Source organism: Fulmarus glacialis, unplaced genomic scaffold (genome assembly GCF_000690835.1).
Source record: "Fulmarus glacialis isolate BGI_N327 unplaced genomic scaffold, ASM69083v1 scaffold8873, whole genome shotgun sequence".
Lineage (NCBI taxonomy): Eukaryota > Metazoa > Chordata > Aves > Procellariiformes > Procellariidae > Fulmarus > Fulmarus glacialis.
The window spans coordinates 53915-71887 of record NW_009201004.1 but is presented as its reverse complement, the minus strand read 5'-3'; the positions used below and the strand labels follow the sequence as shown (position 1 = coordinate 71887).

At 45.6% G+C, this 17973-nt stretch overlaps 1 protein-coding gene across 1 annotated transcript in view; it reads right to left on the bottom strand.

Annotated features, from left to right (window-relative positions):
* Window positions 1–666: 666 nt before the first annotated feature.
* Window positions 667–17973, bottom strand: part of BACH2 (BTB and CNC homology 1, basic leucine zipper transcription factor 2) — a gene marked incomplete at its 3' end in the record, with an annotated part of 40405 nt that continues 23098 nt past the window's right edge. The window contains exons 2-3 of the mRNA XM_009573778.1: window positions 10443–11987; window positions 667–873 (exon numbers count right to left, since the gene is read on the bottom strand). Of these exons, the coding sequence (XP_009572073.1) occupies window positions 667–873; window positions 10443–11987 (1752 nt within the window). The remainder of the gene's footprint in view (window positions 874–10442; window positions 11988–17973) is intronic.

Below are 17973 nucleotides of genomic sequence, written 5' to 3'. Positions count from 1 at the left end.
CCTACACCAAGGGGTGCCCACTTGTCTGGATATTCACATTCCTGGCTTTTCACTTCCCTTGCCATTTCTGCCATTTGCTCAGTGAATGAAAGAGCTGAAGAAAAGGCATAGCGAGCTGAAACATCCTGAAAATGCTGAGCTGCCTTCCAGCACACCAAAGAGAAAGAAAATCTCTACGTAGAGATGAAGCTGGCCCTGCCACACCACTGTTTGGACCAGACAACCTCTGAAGGTCTCTTCATACCTATCTCTTTTGAGCACTCCACAAATCCCTGACCAACAGATTGTTATGGTAGTTAGGCATGGAAATGGGGCTCGGAAGAGTAAATGCCTTTGCCCTGTAAGTACTGGGGGTAAGTTAAACTGCAAGAAGGGAGCTGTGATACAGGCTTCCCTCCTCTTCCAACTCACTCAACAATCTGCTCTTGAGATATCAAAATAAAGAGATATCTAAGCCTCATTCCACTAGAATTTTGTGTTTTCCGTATATATTATATACACACACACACAAACATATTTTTGTGTATTAAATTTTCATACTAGTGGCTCCACTTACTTACGTACAAACTGACTGAACCCACTAAACTCTGGACAGGAATTGCTGTCGGTGCCCTGCAAGCTGCGGCATGAGGGCGAGCGGGGCCGCAGCGAGAGCACACAACTCACCAACTTGCGGATTTCACATTCTAGGTTCTGAATACAGTCCAGTTTCCTCTTGCGGCAGCGCTGAGCTGCAATTCGGTTCTTGCTGCGCCGGCGGACGTCGTGGATGAACTCGAGCTGCTCTGAGGTTAGCTTGTGCATCTTTATCATCATCTGGAAATCATTCCTTGGAAGATCTGTGATTTGATCAACAGGAAAAGGAAGTTTCACCTAAAACAAACAAATACAAGACAAGAGCAGAGAGTCATATTTTGCTTGCTGAATGTAAGCAGAACAACAGTGAGCGGAAGGACGATTACCTATGCTGCCGCCCCCTAAATAAACAACACACCAAGTTTTACATTGAGCAAGTTTTTAACACTCCCTTGTGGCACACTATGGAGGTCCAGCTGGTAAGAATCAGATTGTAATTGTACTGAAATCAGCAATATAGATGAATCCCAGGTAAAAATTTCGTCTTTCTAAAAAGCTCTAATAACAGATCTCCTTGCATTAAAAGAAGGCTCTGTCCACTGAGAGACATGGCCTTCTGGAAACAGTGAAGTACCTTGCTGCTATTAATTTCAAACTAGATTCAAGGAACGGGCTATTACTGCAGCAGGAAACCTGTCTCTGCATGGCCTGCAGGACTGAAAGTTTGATTAGGTCTGAGGTTAAAAATGCAACCTGACACCTCAAGTAGATGAAAAATACCGTATCACAATTAGGAAAGATGGCCTAATCAGCATTTCAACTGAGCAGTACACCATATAAGAAGAAAGGGTCATAGGAGTGTGATGCAACATATCCCACCCTGCTAAAATATACGCGTTTTGAAATAAACCAATATTTGCTGACATTCTAACATTTTTGTAGATTGAAGAGCACCCAAGTTGCATTTATTGAAAAAAAAAACCCAAACAGTCTAAAACCTCAGTTACTTGCAGTAAAACATTTTTCCTTCGGGCCACGAACTGCCATCCTGTTTTGACCGTAGACCATGCGACAGTAGCTCCAGGTTCTGACTTCAGGAATTCCAACCACCTCTCCAACTCCTACAATTATGCATTAAAGCAAAGCAAACCACAAAACTCCTGACAGCTTGGAGCAACGAACACACGCTGTCTCAAAACCTGGAGAATGGCGGGTGTGCTCAAAGACTTCTGTTAGCTCTTTCCCCCAAACCTATCAGCTTGCTCAAATCAAAGTGAGCACCTCTCCCTACAAACCTTACTTCACTTGTAGCTTGAGACTGGTAACATGACTATCAAAAAAATAACATTCCTCAGTGGACTGCTGTGTTTGATTGTCAAATAAGAATCAGTTGACAAAGCTGAAGGAGATGACGACTAACTCGACTGACCCCCTTTCTTTTTTTGAGTTATACCCACATTGCCCAAAAGATGGCAGTAAATATTTACATTTCTGTCCCCATTTGGTACACTCCAACCTCTCGAACAAGAAGACTATTCTGCATGCAGGCTACCAAAGAAGATACAACTCAAGTTGTTCCAGCCAAGCAAAAGATATAGGTTGAAAAGGTTCCTTTGATATTTAAAACATGGTTATCATCTTCAAACAGTGCACTTTAATTATTTGGAGATAAAGAAAATGACAGCACAGATTAGAAATAAGTTCTTTTCATCGGTTTGTTTATGCAGAACAGTTTGCTGAGGACACATGTACACAAACACACAGCAGTGGCCTCTGGCATTGACAGTCACGGACCCTCGCCGGGCACCCGGACCTGCCGATAACCAGCTCCTCGCCTTGTTTATGAGCTTGTGTTTTCTTGTCCTCTTCTATCACTGCTCTGCACATCTCCAAGCCTGGACCACGTGAAATTCAGTGCAAACACTGACCGCATCCTTTCAGATGGTTTCATGCCCTGAATATTGCCCCTCTGCCCCATGTATCCAGGCACCACTTCGTAACACACTACTTGACAGGTCAATTTAAACGAGCAAGAAACACCAAACACTGCCCCAATCCCCCCAGATTTCTGCTTGTACACACAAAGGCTGACCTTAGGCACGGTGATGTGGACTACCTTGTTTACAGACTGCTAACTAATGACATGAAACCTGTTTGATTTCCCCTCCCTAGCCTTTGGACGGTCAACACAAACTCAGTGTCACCCGCTTTTCTCTCAAGCTTCAGCCAGGGTCTGAAAATGAAAACAGCCTGTGCTTTCCTCTGAAAGACACCACAGTTTCACTGCAAAAACAGTCCTTTCACATTCCTAGTTTTTCCTTATTTTCTTAAGTCCAAAGCGGAAAGTGATGTTAACTTTATTTCTCCCTCCCTCTCCCTTTCAAAACATATTTACTTGCAAGGAGGAGATGTGCTTGCAGCTGGAACGAGAATGAAAGGGAAGCAACTTAAATCTGTCAGGTAGAAGTCGCTGAAGGGAAATGGGAAAATAAATCGAAACAGATTCATAAAAAAAAATAACGGATTGAAAATAAAACCATCTATACAGCAGGCCAGAGACTGCTATCAGTAAACCCAGCATAATCCCACTCCTGTCATAGGCTGCACTGCGCAGGATTAAAAACGTGAAAGGGAGAGTGCAAGTGAGTCAGACTCATTTCCTTCACCATTCACAGCATTTTTATTGCCTGTCTCCCTCTCCGCAATTAGCTGTCAACTGAAAAAAAAAACCACCAAGCCTTTAGCACAGACACAGCGAATAACTGTGCCGGGGTATTGCTGCAGTGAGAGGCTAATGGTGTTTTGCACCGGCACAGGGCAAGACTCTCAGCTGGTATTTATCACAACAGAGCGGTAAGTCAATTTGCAAGAGCTGACGACTGTGCCATGGGTGGGATTCATCTGACCCACTTAGAGCCGACTGAAATGACGGGTTGGGACTAGCTAGTGTCCAGGTCCCTGCTGTTGGCATCAAGGACAGAGAAGCCTTCGGGTGGCAATGCATCCCGCATGGCTTCTCCTTCCTCCTGGCTGCAGAAGGAGTGGAGATGAGACTCAGAAAAGATGCTGCATCTTACAGTATCTAAGGTAGGTGAGAGAAACCTTACCTGAGGTGTCTGAAAAAGGACAGCCAATCTTTTCTAAGATGTGTAAGAAAAACCCAGCAAGTATGTTTTCTCGTAAACTTTTCTTTTTAATAACTGTGAATTTTATACAGGAAATGACTGTGTACTCTTTGGTTCGGACTATTTCAAATTAAAAATATAAGCGGGTTGCCTACTCCTTCCAGGAGTTACTCCAGCCAGAGCTAACCTCACAGAGCTCTAAAATCTTCCCTATCAGCACAATTTACACCAACAGCAGAAGCTCTGTTTCCACCATACAACAAATTAACCGGCACCTTCTGCCACTGCTGCAGCCTCTATTGCCCCCAACTCTGGCTGATGCACCCCGAGAGGACAGCCAACCCACCCTGGTGAAAAAGACGACTTGTTTATGATTTTGCGGCATTTTTCCCCTCTGTATTAGCATTAGGGTGCCAGTGTAAACGTCATTGCTTTGAGTGGCTAAGTAACAGCAGCGATCTAGACAGACAGGGACAGCCATTGACTCAGCACATGAAAGGCCCATCTATAACCAATTAATTCCTTCAAGCTTCACTAGTTAGTGCCAGCTTGGATCACATGCCTGTTACTGCTGTGCCGCTCACGTACTCTACTAGTTACTGCTGCTGCTTTCCCCCTTCTGTTTTTCTTTGGAATAAAGGAAAGGACCAAGGCCCCGTCTTCACTCACATTAAAATATAAATGTCAAGTGTTGGGAATTTCCTTATCTCATGAGTAACATTAGCTTTTTCACTCTTTCTTTATATCTGAATTTCAACATCATGTTCCTTGAGCTGCCAAGTGCTAGTAAAGACAACAAACTTCCCAAGCCTGGCTTAACATCACAGTAACTAAAAGGATTCACACATTATCCATAAGCAAAAGTAATCATTATGTATTGGGCATGGGAGGGTGGAACTCAAGGTGCCAACTTGACCTTTATAAATGGTTCAAAAACTCGGTCAGTTGCTCCAGAGTTGTAAGAAATAAAACTGTTGTCTTAATGCCCTTAAATTGAAAGCCAGAGTTATTGAAAGCCTCTGACACTTAAAATTGCCCAGCCCTTGGAAAGCTCTCAGGACCCACCCAAGCAGTCTAACACATTGATATGATTCAGCTTTTTTTATGTAGAAAGGGGTAATTTGCTTCACACAGAAGAGCCCAACACATTAATGCTCTTTTTCCTAGTATCTTCCTTAGGATGCAAGTCTGTCTTCCACAAAACGCTCAGGAAGAAATTAATCCCAGGACAGGAATTGAGGTGTGTCCACCTGTGCTAGGGGCTCGATTGCCTACACACTATTGCAGGCACCGCTTGTGGTCCCACAGGATAGGGACCTACCTGATTTCACTTGGACGGAGGCTATCTACGAAGCACAAAGCCGATGGGCCACACTTTGTGTAAGAGAGAGGACAGACAGGATGCACTCTCACTCGTTTCCTCATCCCGCTGTCTACTGGCATAGGTAAAGCCTTCAAAGCACCTCTTCTTTTCAGGTGTCAACCACACCAAGATGGCAGAGGACTGCAAGAGGAGAACGGCGAGCCCAGGCAGCTAAGATCTACCATTGTGTCAACAAACCAGGTCTGAAATGGGCTTGATCAGCAGGTCCCACTGCAAACAGCCTGTGCCACAACACAATTGATGGCCATGTAGTTGCCCGGGGTCAACTCCAGCCTCACCTCCTGAGGGCCATGAGAGATGTTTGGGTCAGCAAATGCTGCCTGAGAGGGCACTGCTGTGCACTCAGTGGAGGCAGCCTGGGAAACCTTTTGATTTGCCACCTGCCTCAGAGAACTTGGGGAAGGAGCTAGTCCCATGGCTGAGGGCTTTAACCCAACAATCAGGAGATGTGGATGGAGTTCTCATCCTTTAGCCCATGACTTGGACTTGTATTCAGATCATACACTGCTGGTGCTTAAAATGCTGGGCTGACCTCTTCCCGTTCACTGCTCGCAGTGTCCCCAGCTTCCAGCCCTACACAGGGTATGACAATACAATACTCCTGCCCATTAACAGGCTTTTCTGAGAACAGGGACAGCACAAAAACCCCAACAGAAGCCGTAGGTGTATTTGAGAAGGGCAGATCAGGCAGTGAAATGAGGGGTTATAAAGTGCAGTATTTATCTGAAAAATCTGCTTTTGCAGAAAAAATTCAAGAACTGGAAAGAGTCCTTCAAGAGCTCCAGCACGGGCTTCAGCTCAGGGCATAACAGGATTGATTGTAGGCTGCAATGAAATAATACAGTGTTTAAAAGGACCTTCCTGAAATTTCAAGCTTGTAATGGAAAACTCTCACTGTTGTTGTAATCCAGTAATTCTCTGCTACCAGCATGGATGCCACTCCTACTGAAGAGAGGGAAGAAAACAAAAATGCCATGAAGTTTATCTTGCAAGACCGATATTTGACAAGACTCTTTTTAACCATATGTTGCCAAACATAATTCCCAGTGCTCTGCTGATGCTGCCAAGGATTCTGGTCAGGAGAATATCCAGCAGATAAGAAATTTATAAACCTAGTAAGATCAGGAAAGCTGGGGTGACCGATCACCAAATTCTGGGGAGGAACTACATACAAAAGCAAGTTAACACCTTAACATGCATTTTCCTTTTTTATCCTTCTTTCTACGTAACACTCTTCACTGAGTAGAAACATTAAGCAGTGAAGGAGACTCAGCTTAGGTAACTCAGCACAGCTCCAGTAGATTCCTGATAGGGCAACTTTGGTTTACCCCGTTTTACTGGGGCTCTGACTTTGCTAAGCATCAGCAGACGAACAGAGAAAGGGTGGCTGCCTGTCACTTAACATGGAGGGTTTTGGACTCTCACTGAAGGTTGTTTACCTACAATATCCTCAATGGTCCAACTGCATTAGGTCTGCCTTTACGAAAATTTCTTTTGAAAAGTGAGTCACTAACCCAGGCGGGAAATTCTTTTGAAATATAAATGAAAGACACATTGAATGCAATTCTCTAGATAGTAATAGTTCTGGGAAAGCTCCACCTCTTACCTCCTCCTACCCTTGTTTATTCTTTTCCTATGAAAACTCACGCATCAAATTAGACTGAGCTGAGACTTCTTTTTAACTGGTTTAGCAGTACAATATTTTTTACAAGTTTTCTAGCAGAGAAAACCTCCTAGATGCTTGCTGAAGAAAATGAGTATCAAGAAAAGTACGTAGCGCTGAAGTTTCTGTTCCTAAGTAGGTTAACAGATTGACAGACTACTTCCTTCTCAACAATTCATTATTTCAGGGCTTATTGTTTTGTTGTTGCTATTTTAAGCAGGATTGTCAGAACCTGCATGCAAGCACCAAGCGTAAGTCTTCTCTCTAGTATTATATCCCAATAATTGATTTTTAACAACCTGTGGAGGCCTGAGGGAGCTGGGTGAAAAGAGCAACACAAACTGTTAAATGTTTCTATGAAGTCCCAGCAGATCAAGTAGTGGCCCCGTTCCTGCAACTCCGTTAACATAGGGATACCCCACTCTGCACTGGCTGCTTCTATCACAAAGCCTTAAGAAAGGGAAATCTCAAAGATTCTGGGTGGCTCCCTTAACAGGAAGGAAAATGAAAGGCAAAGACATCCCGGACAGGATTTACCAGCGGAGTTATGGGGACCGCCACCTGCTCTGACACTCGCACCCCTGTATGGGACAGGGAGGCTGGCCACAGAGCAGGGTCACCTTCACCCACACGGCACTCACGCCGAGCCCTAGCACCGAACAACTTGGGCATGTGCTCCTGAACGGCATCCATCTGCGGGAAAGCAGAGTGCCCAAAAAAAGCAGAGAGAAGAAACCTTTCACCTACTTCTCACACAATCAATACACCGGTTTTATGACATTAATTCTGGCACTGACAGCACTCCAGGGCCCAAATCAAGATCACAAAGTCCAAATTCCAGGGCAACTGAGCAGCCCCGTGAGATAACCAAGGGTCAGAGTCCATCAGGCTTATTCCCATCAGGCCGCCCCACTGAAACGAAAGCCCACCCGCAGCAGAAAAGCGGCCGCTCTCCGGAGGGGTGAGCGCCTGTGTGTCGCCCCCAGCTATCTTATCAGGTGCTTTTTGAAGAGAAGCCAGCAAACACTGTGTGATCTGATATGACAGGGGGCAAGGGACCCGTCTAGGAAGTTGTCAGGACAGCAAGGGCAAACTGACAATTTTGGGAATGGAGAAAGATTCCCATACAGCTTAAGGGGAGGCAAAGGACAGAAAGCAGTTCATTTCAGACTGCTGTGAGTCTCTCCTGCTGTTTTAATGGCAGCCAAACTACTGAAACTAGGTAGAGCAACTTACACAAGAACTTTCTGCTGCCATTAGATATTTTCTACTGCCTGGTTTAACATATCCTTCACTGAGGTTTCCACAGCAGCGGATCTTGCAGGATCGCAGGATACACACCCCAAGTCGCTGAATAAATACAACATTGTTTAATGAGGTTGCAGTGTCCTTTCTTGTACTGGTAATAACCTTTACAAATTCATTTTTCAGACAAAATCTGTACCGAAACACTGGTGTGATCTGTTTACCCTTTGCTTGCTCAGGATAGTGCAGTGCAACTTCACAGAGCATTAATTTCCTCACCACATTTTTAATGCCTAGCAGTCCTAATCAAAATGCCCTGCAAGGGGAAAAAAAAAAAAAAAGAAAGCCTCATCAGCATTCCCAGGGAGAAAACTTGCTCAGCACGGTGCAGAAAATCTTCCCAGGAGGAAACCAGCAGCAAAACTAGGAGGGGAGCAAACCCTTCCTAGCTCTGCCCCAGAGCCAGACACGTCTGCCTGCCAGTGGCACACCGAGATGGCCTCCCATACCCGACCCGCTTGCTCCTCTTGTGAATGTCCCCTCCTCTCATCCATGCTCTCCTGCACACATTCGCACACTTTTTTCAGGAAACCACCAACAATTCCCTATACCTTTCTCATTTGACTCTTTCAGGCTCATTTCTGCTGCAGCATCTCCACACAATTAGCCAATTATGACAGCTAATTAATCATCAACCCCAAAAGGCTAACCTCCTGCCCTCTTCACTGCCTCACACTGTGCATTAGCCCTTGCTGAGCAAGCAGCACACGTGGGTGGAAATCTGACGCTCCCCTCGGTCCCACTCCCTGCTCCCTTCTGCCCCTCATAAAGGCAGAACTTCATCGAGTAACCTTGGTATTGCCAAGCAGAGTGGTTCTGCTCTAGGGCTTCCCGAATGAGGTCCTACGCACAGTATCCCAGGCAGCCTTCCAAGGAGACTCCTCTCCCTTCTGCATTGTCCCCAGCTCAGGACATGGGGACAAACAAGAACCATCCTCTCAAAACCACAGGTACAGCATGACAGGGCTTAGGACACCAGAAGTGCCCCAGGCTCTTCAGCTCTTCTTTAGAGCTAAGCAGAAAACCACTCAACTAAAGGAATCATCCATGTTTGTCTGGAAGGTATCTTCCAGAGCCTGGGATGTAGCTGGAATAAGGATTGAGGGATAAAATAAAGTTCACTCTTTTTATCCCTAGCCTACAACTAAGCCCAACTGGTTCTGTCCTGGGTGCTCACAGCACATGAACCCCCCAAACTTGCACTCGCTGCTCCCTATGCTGAAGCCCAAGCTCCCAGTGGAGCATTTCAGCATTACTAGAGAAGCCATTACGTGATTTCGCACAGACGCTCTCCAGGTCATGCAGTTTCCTAATGAAACTCTATGAAATAAACATCCAGTCTTTTTTCAGTTTCTGGGCTCCACAAAGCTTCTCCATGATTTATGTCTTCCCTCAAACTAGTGACTTCACACAGACAGTTTATTTCATCACGGTTAGCCAGTTATCACCGCAGCATCTTCAGCTGACCCATCCCTAGTTTTAAAGCGGGCCCTCTTTCTCCTCACTCTTGCAGGAGAGCTGCATGACAATTCACAGCTTGCTCTCCAGTCCCCGACCATCCCCCTGCCGTTCTCCTAACAGTCCTGTAAATTAAAGGATAACTTCTCTTTGAGACCATTTATGCAACGGCTGCTAAAGCTCGCCACCAAACAAAGCGGGGTCACGGGCAGGAAACATCATCTCAGTTGTCACTTAACAGAGGCAAAACCCATTACCTGCATGTGCGAGACACACACACACACACACAGAGGGAAGATGACTTGAACACCATTCCCGCAGCTGACGGTGGCCAGCTATGCAACCGCTGGACTCGATGATCTTAGAGGTCTTTTCCAACCTTAATGTTCTAGGATTCTAGGATTCTGTAAGTCATTTCACACCTCCTTCTCCTCCCCCTCTGTCTGCCTCCTCTACTCGGGCTGTTAGCGATATGTAGCAGGAGCTCTTGGTGCAGGCTGCCTGACCCTCAGTGCCAGTGAAGGCACGGCTTGAGGTTGCTCAAACACACCAGCAGCAATAACAAGTGGAGCTGGAACCACCTGGGCAAACTAAGGATGAGGAACGGTGCTTTGTGCCATGGGCGAGGGAGGGAGGAGGGCAGGACATTGCCAGTAGACTTCTAAGCACATCAATGTGCTCTCATCATTCAGCAGTTTGCTATTGCCCCATACCCAAATTCTGATAAGCGCCAAACACCTCGGAGGTCAAGCAGACCTATTTACGTGAAGTCAACCACGCACACTCAGCTGACGGGAGAATAAATAGAAGTTACTCTTTGCCTCTATAAACAAAGAAAGTGCTGGGGAAATGCCAAGTCATTCGAGAGAATAAAGGAGCAATTAATTGCGTCACAACGACTGCGATATATGTACTTATCTTAAATCCCTACCTCATGCCCTCTGTCTTGCACAGGACATGATTCACTGTCTGCTTCTGAGAATGACCCAGACTCATCGCTGGAGTTTGTTCCATAGGATGGCTCACATTTAATCTGGGCTCGGACTGGGTTGTACAATCCATCCCCCACCACGCCAGGCTCCTGGTGCTCGGGTGCCAGGAAGCGGGGGCCTTGGGAGCAAGGGGAAGAGGAGAGCTCGCAAAGACGCAGACTGCAGGGAGAGCCGCCGCTGCCGTCCTCTGCGTAAGAGTAGGAAGAGCATGAGCTGGAGGTCCTGGTTCTGGTTTCCAAAGGAGGAGAGCGTGGGCAAACTTTAATTGGCACCGGACAGCTGGTGTTCGGCCGCATCCTTCCTGGCAAGTGATCAGCTGTCAGTCCGCTGTGCGAATAGGTCTGAGAGCTGGGGAGAGACTGGCTACCGCCAGCCCACAGACCCTTTGGCACAGTCTCAGTGAGGTCTTTGTCCAAGCTGCTCACACCAGAATATGAATGCACCGAAGTGTTTACTTGGTCACAAGCGTTTGAAGAGAATATAACACTCCTCCTGTCCAGTTCCCCTTCTTGCTTACAGAGAGTTTCAAAGCCGGGCCCCCTGAGTGGCGATCCCACTGTGAAGTTGGAAGCATCCTTCTGCATGGCATGGGACTGTCCATAGTTCCCTGTGAAAGGGACATAATTAGTTTTGTGGTCACCCTGAGTTGTCCCTTTTTCAAAAGGGCATGCTGGACTCCTGCCAAAGTGCTGTTGGGAAGTGCTGGGGAAACCAACCAAATCTATGCTTTTTGTTCTGTTGAAGAAAGACCGCAAGCAAGAAGGAGAGGACCCACTTTTTGGCCTGTCAATGCAAGTGGGGCTTGGCTGTTTCCTGTCCATTTCAACATCCCCTTCTTTATCCCTGATGTCAGGTTCATCTCCAGACAGGCAAAGCGTGATGCTTTCTTCATCGTTCTCTTCATTCTGAGGCTCGCTTTTTATCTGCCCCATAGCAAGTCCTGATTTGAGGCCATTTCCAGAGCTCTCTTCGCTGAATGTGCTTGCAAAACCTGAGGTACTGATGTGTGATGTGTTGTAGACATTCTTGGTACAAGCAAGCTGGTATTTCTTGTATCTGGGGTACCGTGTTACTGCATCTTTGTCCAAACTGTCCTTGCTATCTCTCAGCATGTCAGAGTCAGGCAGCATCCCTTCGCCTTTGTCTGCTCCAGCAACAGTGGTTTCAAAATTGAAGGGCTCTTGGTGCATCCTCTCTCTTGGGCAAGATATTTTTGACGTCTCCGATTCCATCGTCTCCTCCTCATCTCCATCCGAGTTCTCCTCATCGTGCATGCGCTGACAGGTGGTATCTTTTTTGCACAGGAACAGGCCATCTTCATTGTTCAGCAGTTGCGTCTGAAGGAAGCTGAAGCAGGAGTCCTCCAGGTTGTGCATGCGCAGGAATTCAGCGCAGTGGATGACCTCCTGGATGTTTTCTCTGCTGAGTAACAGCTTAGCGGTGTAGGCAAACTGTAACAATGGACCAAATCCCCTGACAGTGACCTGCAAAAAAAGAGAGGGAAATTGCCAGCGTTACCATCAGCTTTTGCTATCATCCCAAGTCCTTCAGCACGTAGTTAGATAACCTAACAGATCTAGCATCCAGAAATAAATACTGCTCAGTGCCACTTACTCGTCTATCAGGTCAGCAACGATGCTACGTCCACCAACTAGCACTGCTCCCTTTAAGTTGCTCCTGTATATCATTGTACAGGTTGAGCTGAGCATTATTTTTCCCAAATATATTGAAGACCTATGAACTAAGCCTCTGCTGTAATAAAAGACTGAAAAAACAGGCTGGTGTGGATGCTGCTAATTCTTGGATGGATCTTATTTTAACTGTGATGCAGCCCACCACCCTGGAAGTACCAATTCAAATTTGATTCCTCTGCCTTGATGGAAGCTCTGGTGAACAGTGGTTTCAAGATTAAGATACCCCTTAAATACCAAAAGTGTTTTGGGAAAGAAACATTTAATACTATAGAAAAATTTGACAGAAAATATCTTTCTGCCTCTTTCAAGAGCAAACTGGTTCCTTTTTTTCTTCTCAAATTTTTGCAAGCCATTGCTGAATAAATAATAGGTAAGTACAGACTGCACAGCTGTTTTCTCCATCCCATGGAGATTATTCTCCTCATACTGTTCCTTGATTTTACTGAGTCTAAGGTACAGCTAACAGGAAAGAAATCCATATTCACAGTTCAAGTGATACAATTCACTCCGAGTCCCACCTCAGTACTTAATTTTCCAGCATTTTCTTTGTAGAAAGAGTAATAACAGTTTCCAGGAAAGTGATCTCCAACCAACTGTTCCAGGTCTGAGTTATGCACCACTACTCGTCCTTTTTTCTCATCATGCCATCTACGCTCTATTTTACATTCACATATCATATATTAAAAAATACACACTTTCTCCCCCCAGATTTTTTACAGTGGTATCTTCACACATAACTATCAAGTAACTTGCTAAGCCACATGGTAAATTATAGATATTGTCTATTTTTTGACGAAAAATGCACTGGCACTAAGTTCTGTTGCATTTTTTGCCGTCAATGGGCAGGAAACAAGGGTACTGGAAAAACTCTATTCTTCATGAAGTAGTGAGAGGCTGCTTCAAAACCAGGGCTTACCATCAAGGATAAAGGTTTCTCCACAAGAAGGAGATTCAGCGGTTTGGCCATTAAGATGAGATTTGGAAGACCACAACTCAATTTCCCATTGCACCGAACACCTTCTACATGACCCTGGCAAGTCATTTCAGTCTCGATTCACCAAGACACCTTCTAGCCTTGCTTGCAAGTCGTATTCAGAAATCTGAGTCCCTTGTGCTTCGCACACCAAGGAAAGGCATCTAGATGTGATTCAGAGCAGCCAGACAGCTAAACCAGGCGATAGCAACCATATCTGGCACCTATGTGTGGACCTGCACACCTGTGTGAGGATGGGATGCACAGCCTGCAACCGCCCTCTGGCTGTAGGTGTTCCCTACAACCTCCCTCTCTGGTAGGTGTTCCCAGCTCAGTTTCTTCTTTTAAAACAAACAAGAAGAGGAAGCACTGCTGTCCCCTTTTCGTAAAATAGCCTAAAGATCAGAAGAGGGACTCAGAAAGTAGGAGACCAGGTCCCTTCCCTAGGCGGTGGGGATTCAAACTCACATTTGCCAGCTCCTCAGAAGGATATCCTATCCAGTAGGTGAGGGATACCCTCTGAAGGTGAGCTGCTTTTCCCCGTCCTTCCAATTGAATCAACACCCCTGAGCAAGAAGCTGCTCAAGAGGTCGGTGAGATGTCAGACAATGAATTTGTGATGGTCTTATTAGAGATTAGCATAAATCTGAGTGAATAATTTGGTTCATCCCAACGAAAAGCCTATAAATTCCTTACACTGCCTCAGGACCAGTGGTAGAGCTCACAGATTTTTATAGAAAATCCTGACTTCCAGAAACAAGCCTTTGTTACTCATAGATCTGCACTTGTGATGCTGGATTATGAAGATAGCACAAGTGGTGCAGACTTTGATGGAGAGAAAAATATTTTAAAACACCTCTAAAATTGCTCCCAATAGCTTTTCCATAGATAATATTACTGCTGTATCCGCTATTTTAAGAAACAGCGCATTTTCATGCACATACTTACACACTCGCATACTGCTCTTTTACAGTACGCCTCTGGTACAGAATTGCCTAGATTTACAGCTGGCTATTAAACCGATCTCTGCTTTATCAGTGTTACACTTTCTGCCTATTTGTTAGATTATCAGCTCACTAAAGGCCTATCTGCATTTTATCTGTGCAGCATGATTAACAAAATTGCTCGGGAACTTAATGAGCTACTCGCAGGCCAATGTTTCTCTTTGATAAGATCTTCAGTGTGGGGGCTTACATATTGTAAGCTCTGCAGCAGCATAGGTCCATAGGAGCAGCCATAAATACCATCTGGGTATTTATGATGAGGAGCGACTCTGGAGCACAAACCCAGCTCTCCTGGCAGTTGTGTCACTTGGCCACTAGGTGGAATGACTGGAAAGCAAATTAAAATAATTTCCTGTGCTGGGCCAGGGTTTCACCTGCCTGTCCAGCGCCCCAGCACAGGCACGCTGCAGAGCCTCGGGCTGACTCATACCACCCCACAGCAAGGCTGTCTCCCACGCTGACTCAGGTTTTCACTCCCAATAAACCGCCGTGATAACGAACAGCAGCAAGACAGCTGTTACAGATGTTCTGCGCTGAGTGTATCAGAAGCAGAGCCCGAGACTGCGCTGTGGGCTCCCCACGATGCCTGGCAGATGCCTTAAGTGAATGATGATGAAAATGCTGGTCAAACATGCGCCTTGATTTCGTTACGAGATCTTACCCGGTTTCACAACTTTCCTCACTCTCACAATCTTCCCCCTTCAGATCCAAAGGGGGAAAGTTTCTTTTCAAGCACCCGGTGCCTGTCATTGCCCTCAGGGAGGAATCTCTCAAGTGCCAATGCTTGAAACTGCACAAACAATAACTTTGGTAACAAACGGATGCAAAGCTTGCTGCCAAGTGTGAAAGCCAGGGCAATCTCTGTCGCCTGAAGCTGTCTAAATATTGATTCGGCTCCCGTGGCAAGTCCCCTGCCTCAGCCCCGCCAGCTTTGGGACTGCCCGCATCTGATGCATTCTGGCAGGAAGGCTGGAATCGAGGCACTGGAGCGTGGCTATGAGCACCGCACATTGGGCAAGAAAAGGTTTCGAAGCTGCATGTATTACCATCATACAAGCATTTCTGTAGGAAGAGGTAAGAACAGTCTTTTAAAATGATTTGACCTGACTGATGCATCCCAGTGAAAACAGTGAAACCAAGTTGATCTGCGTTTGCAGAAGGAAACAGATCATTTCTCTGATATAACAGTCTCCATTTACACGAGAGAGACCTTCGCTGGATGGGTAAAACACATGCCAGCAATAATTTCAGTTTATTTTTTTCCCCTACTGTAAATAAGATGCCATATATCCAGGAATTGTTGCTTTTAAACCTTATTTTAAACGTAAATTAATGCTTAAGTAGGCAGGTCAATTTGTGGGAACCTCCACTGGGCACCTTGGCCAAGCTCATACACCAAGTCACTGCTTCCCTGCTCTCCAATCATCTGCCTTATTCCAATTTTTACCCATTTCCATTGTTTAAGTGGAATTGACTGGTGACAAGAAAACCAGGCAGAGAAAAAGTAAAACGTACATACAAAACAACAATGCTCACACAGACAAGAAAAGCAAAGCAAAGATCTCAGCTTCTCGGAAGCTTGCTTTCCTTATCTTTCAAGGCAGGCCAGGAGACGACTTCTCTTGTGTACTTGAAACACACCAAATGCCCCGCCAAGTCTAAGGCTGAATCACTTTATTTTGTCTTGCTCCTGTCCCCAGCTGGTCTTTTATGCATTAAAACCCTTCTGCACACCTAGTGCACAGAGGACACGGGTACTGCAGCCCCACCTAAGCCATCTGGCACACCTTCTTGCTCTACAGCAATCCAAGAGATCAAGCACCAGGGTCCACGTGCAGCTCCTGCCTCTGCCATGCTGCCACAGGTACACCACGCTCAGCATTGCTGTATGGAGGTCTACGTCAATTCAGCGTTGGGGCAATAACAAGCCTGACCACTGCTAAGGTGAAAGAAAGAAAGTTCTCCAGCCCTTTATCTGCCACTTGTCTTTCAGATTGACCTAGCTGAGCCAGGGGATGTGTTTTGTATGTCTGTGCCCTCATGAGTTTATCATATTGAGGAACGGGCTGGAAATAATGCAATGATATAATCACCGTCAAGAGAGTTGTTAATCAGCGTTAGCCGTATTGAATTTACCAGCAAAATACAGACAGCAGACCTGCAGAAAATAAGCATGCAAAACCTATTTTAGTTCAGTCCGACACTGCTTTTCTCCTTACCGAGTCCTGTGGAGTGCATTGCTCTGGTTAGTTTTAATTGATTTAAGTGACTAGACTTCCACTACTTCCTTTGGGAGATCATTGCCAGACTCTACTTAAAACCTCCTTGTGAGGAAATCTTCCTTCCCTTATTTTCCTCCATCATCTCTCATTATATTTCCTCGATGCATTCCGGGTAATGCTTCTTCCTTTTGGAGAAATAGTTGTATCGTTGTTATACTCTCTGCCTTCCCTTCTTCTTTGGTTGGTATTATACCATTAACGAAAAACTGGCTAATTCAAGGAAAACAATATTGATCACTGTCAGATGGGAGAATAAGAAGCTGAGACAAGAGTCAGCAATGAGAAATGCTAGTAAAGAAGGCAGCATTACGGATGCAAATACAGAGCGTTTTTAGCACAGCATTTTTCTAGTATGGGCACGCACTATTCTAAAATTAGGAGGAGGGTTAGCTCACTTCCGCGTTAGGAACATCGTATTTTCATAAGGGACTTCTAGGGCATAAATTCTATTTTAAATGTAGTTGTATACACACCCACAGGCGCCACGGGAGACACAGAACTGTGGGTGAACTCCCTCTGGCTCCCCGGGTCTCCTCCCTGACGGCCAATCAAGCATGCCGTGGAGGCCTCCGCGTGGTTTTGAACGCACGGGACGCGGCCTCAGAGCACATGCAGAGGTCTGACATTTCTGCGGATGGGCTGGACTCGCTGTGTGCTGCAGAGTTCATCAGTGCATGCTCATTAGCTGGCTGCCCAGACTTCCAGATGTCTCAAAATCCCAGACAAATAGACAAAATCCTCCAATTCTGCACAGACAGTATTTCTTACGGGGGGGAAAAAAAGGTTATTTCCAAGGGAAACATGGATGTCTGGTAACCCTGCTCCAAATGGCATCTGTATGAAAAGCTGCATCTGGAGCGGGGAAGGTCAACCCCCGCAAAATGCCAGCAAGTCTGAGTTCAATTTAAAGAGGGGAAAAGTGATTAAGGGCAAAGAAAGATCACTGTAAACATGTAGGAATGTAAAACTTGGCAAGGCAATATCTAAAATGGAGCAAGAGAATGTTTACAGTAATCTGATGCATGCTAACATCAAGAACAGAGAAGAATTGTCTAGTTTGCTATGGGGTGCTACTGCTGATTGCAGCGAGAAGAAACTGAAGAAATGAAAATGTAGGGATTTTCTCCTGACTCTTAACCTAGCAGCGAATTCCGTGAGATCTTGGAAGGCTTTCCAGGGAAGATGATGGATACTTTATGTCTGAGTACTGCAAAGCAAAACTAACAAAGCACAACCTTGTTCCGGCGAGGTGGGCTTTAATTTGGCAGGCTTTTCCAGGCCTAATTTCTGTGTTAATGAGGCACAGTGCCAACGATCTAGAAAACAGCACCAAAGTTCAACAGTAAATGTACACGCAACTGTTTCTTTTCAAATAAAGCATACCTGGAGCATATTCAAAGAACAAGCTCATTGGTGGTGGCGTGGGAGGGCACCCTCCAGGGGTACAGTGAGATCAGCAGAACATTACTTGCTAAATCCTACTGAATTGGGGGTAAATTAGATAGTCAGACCTTCAG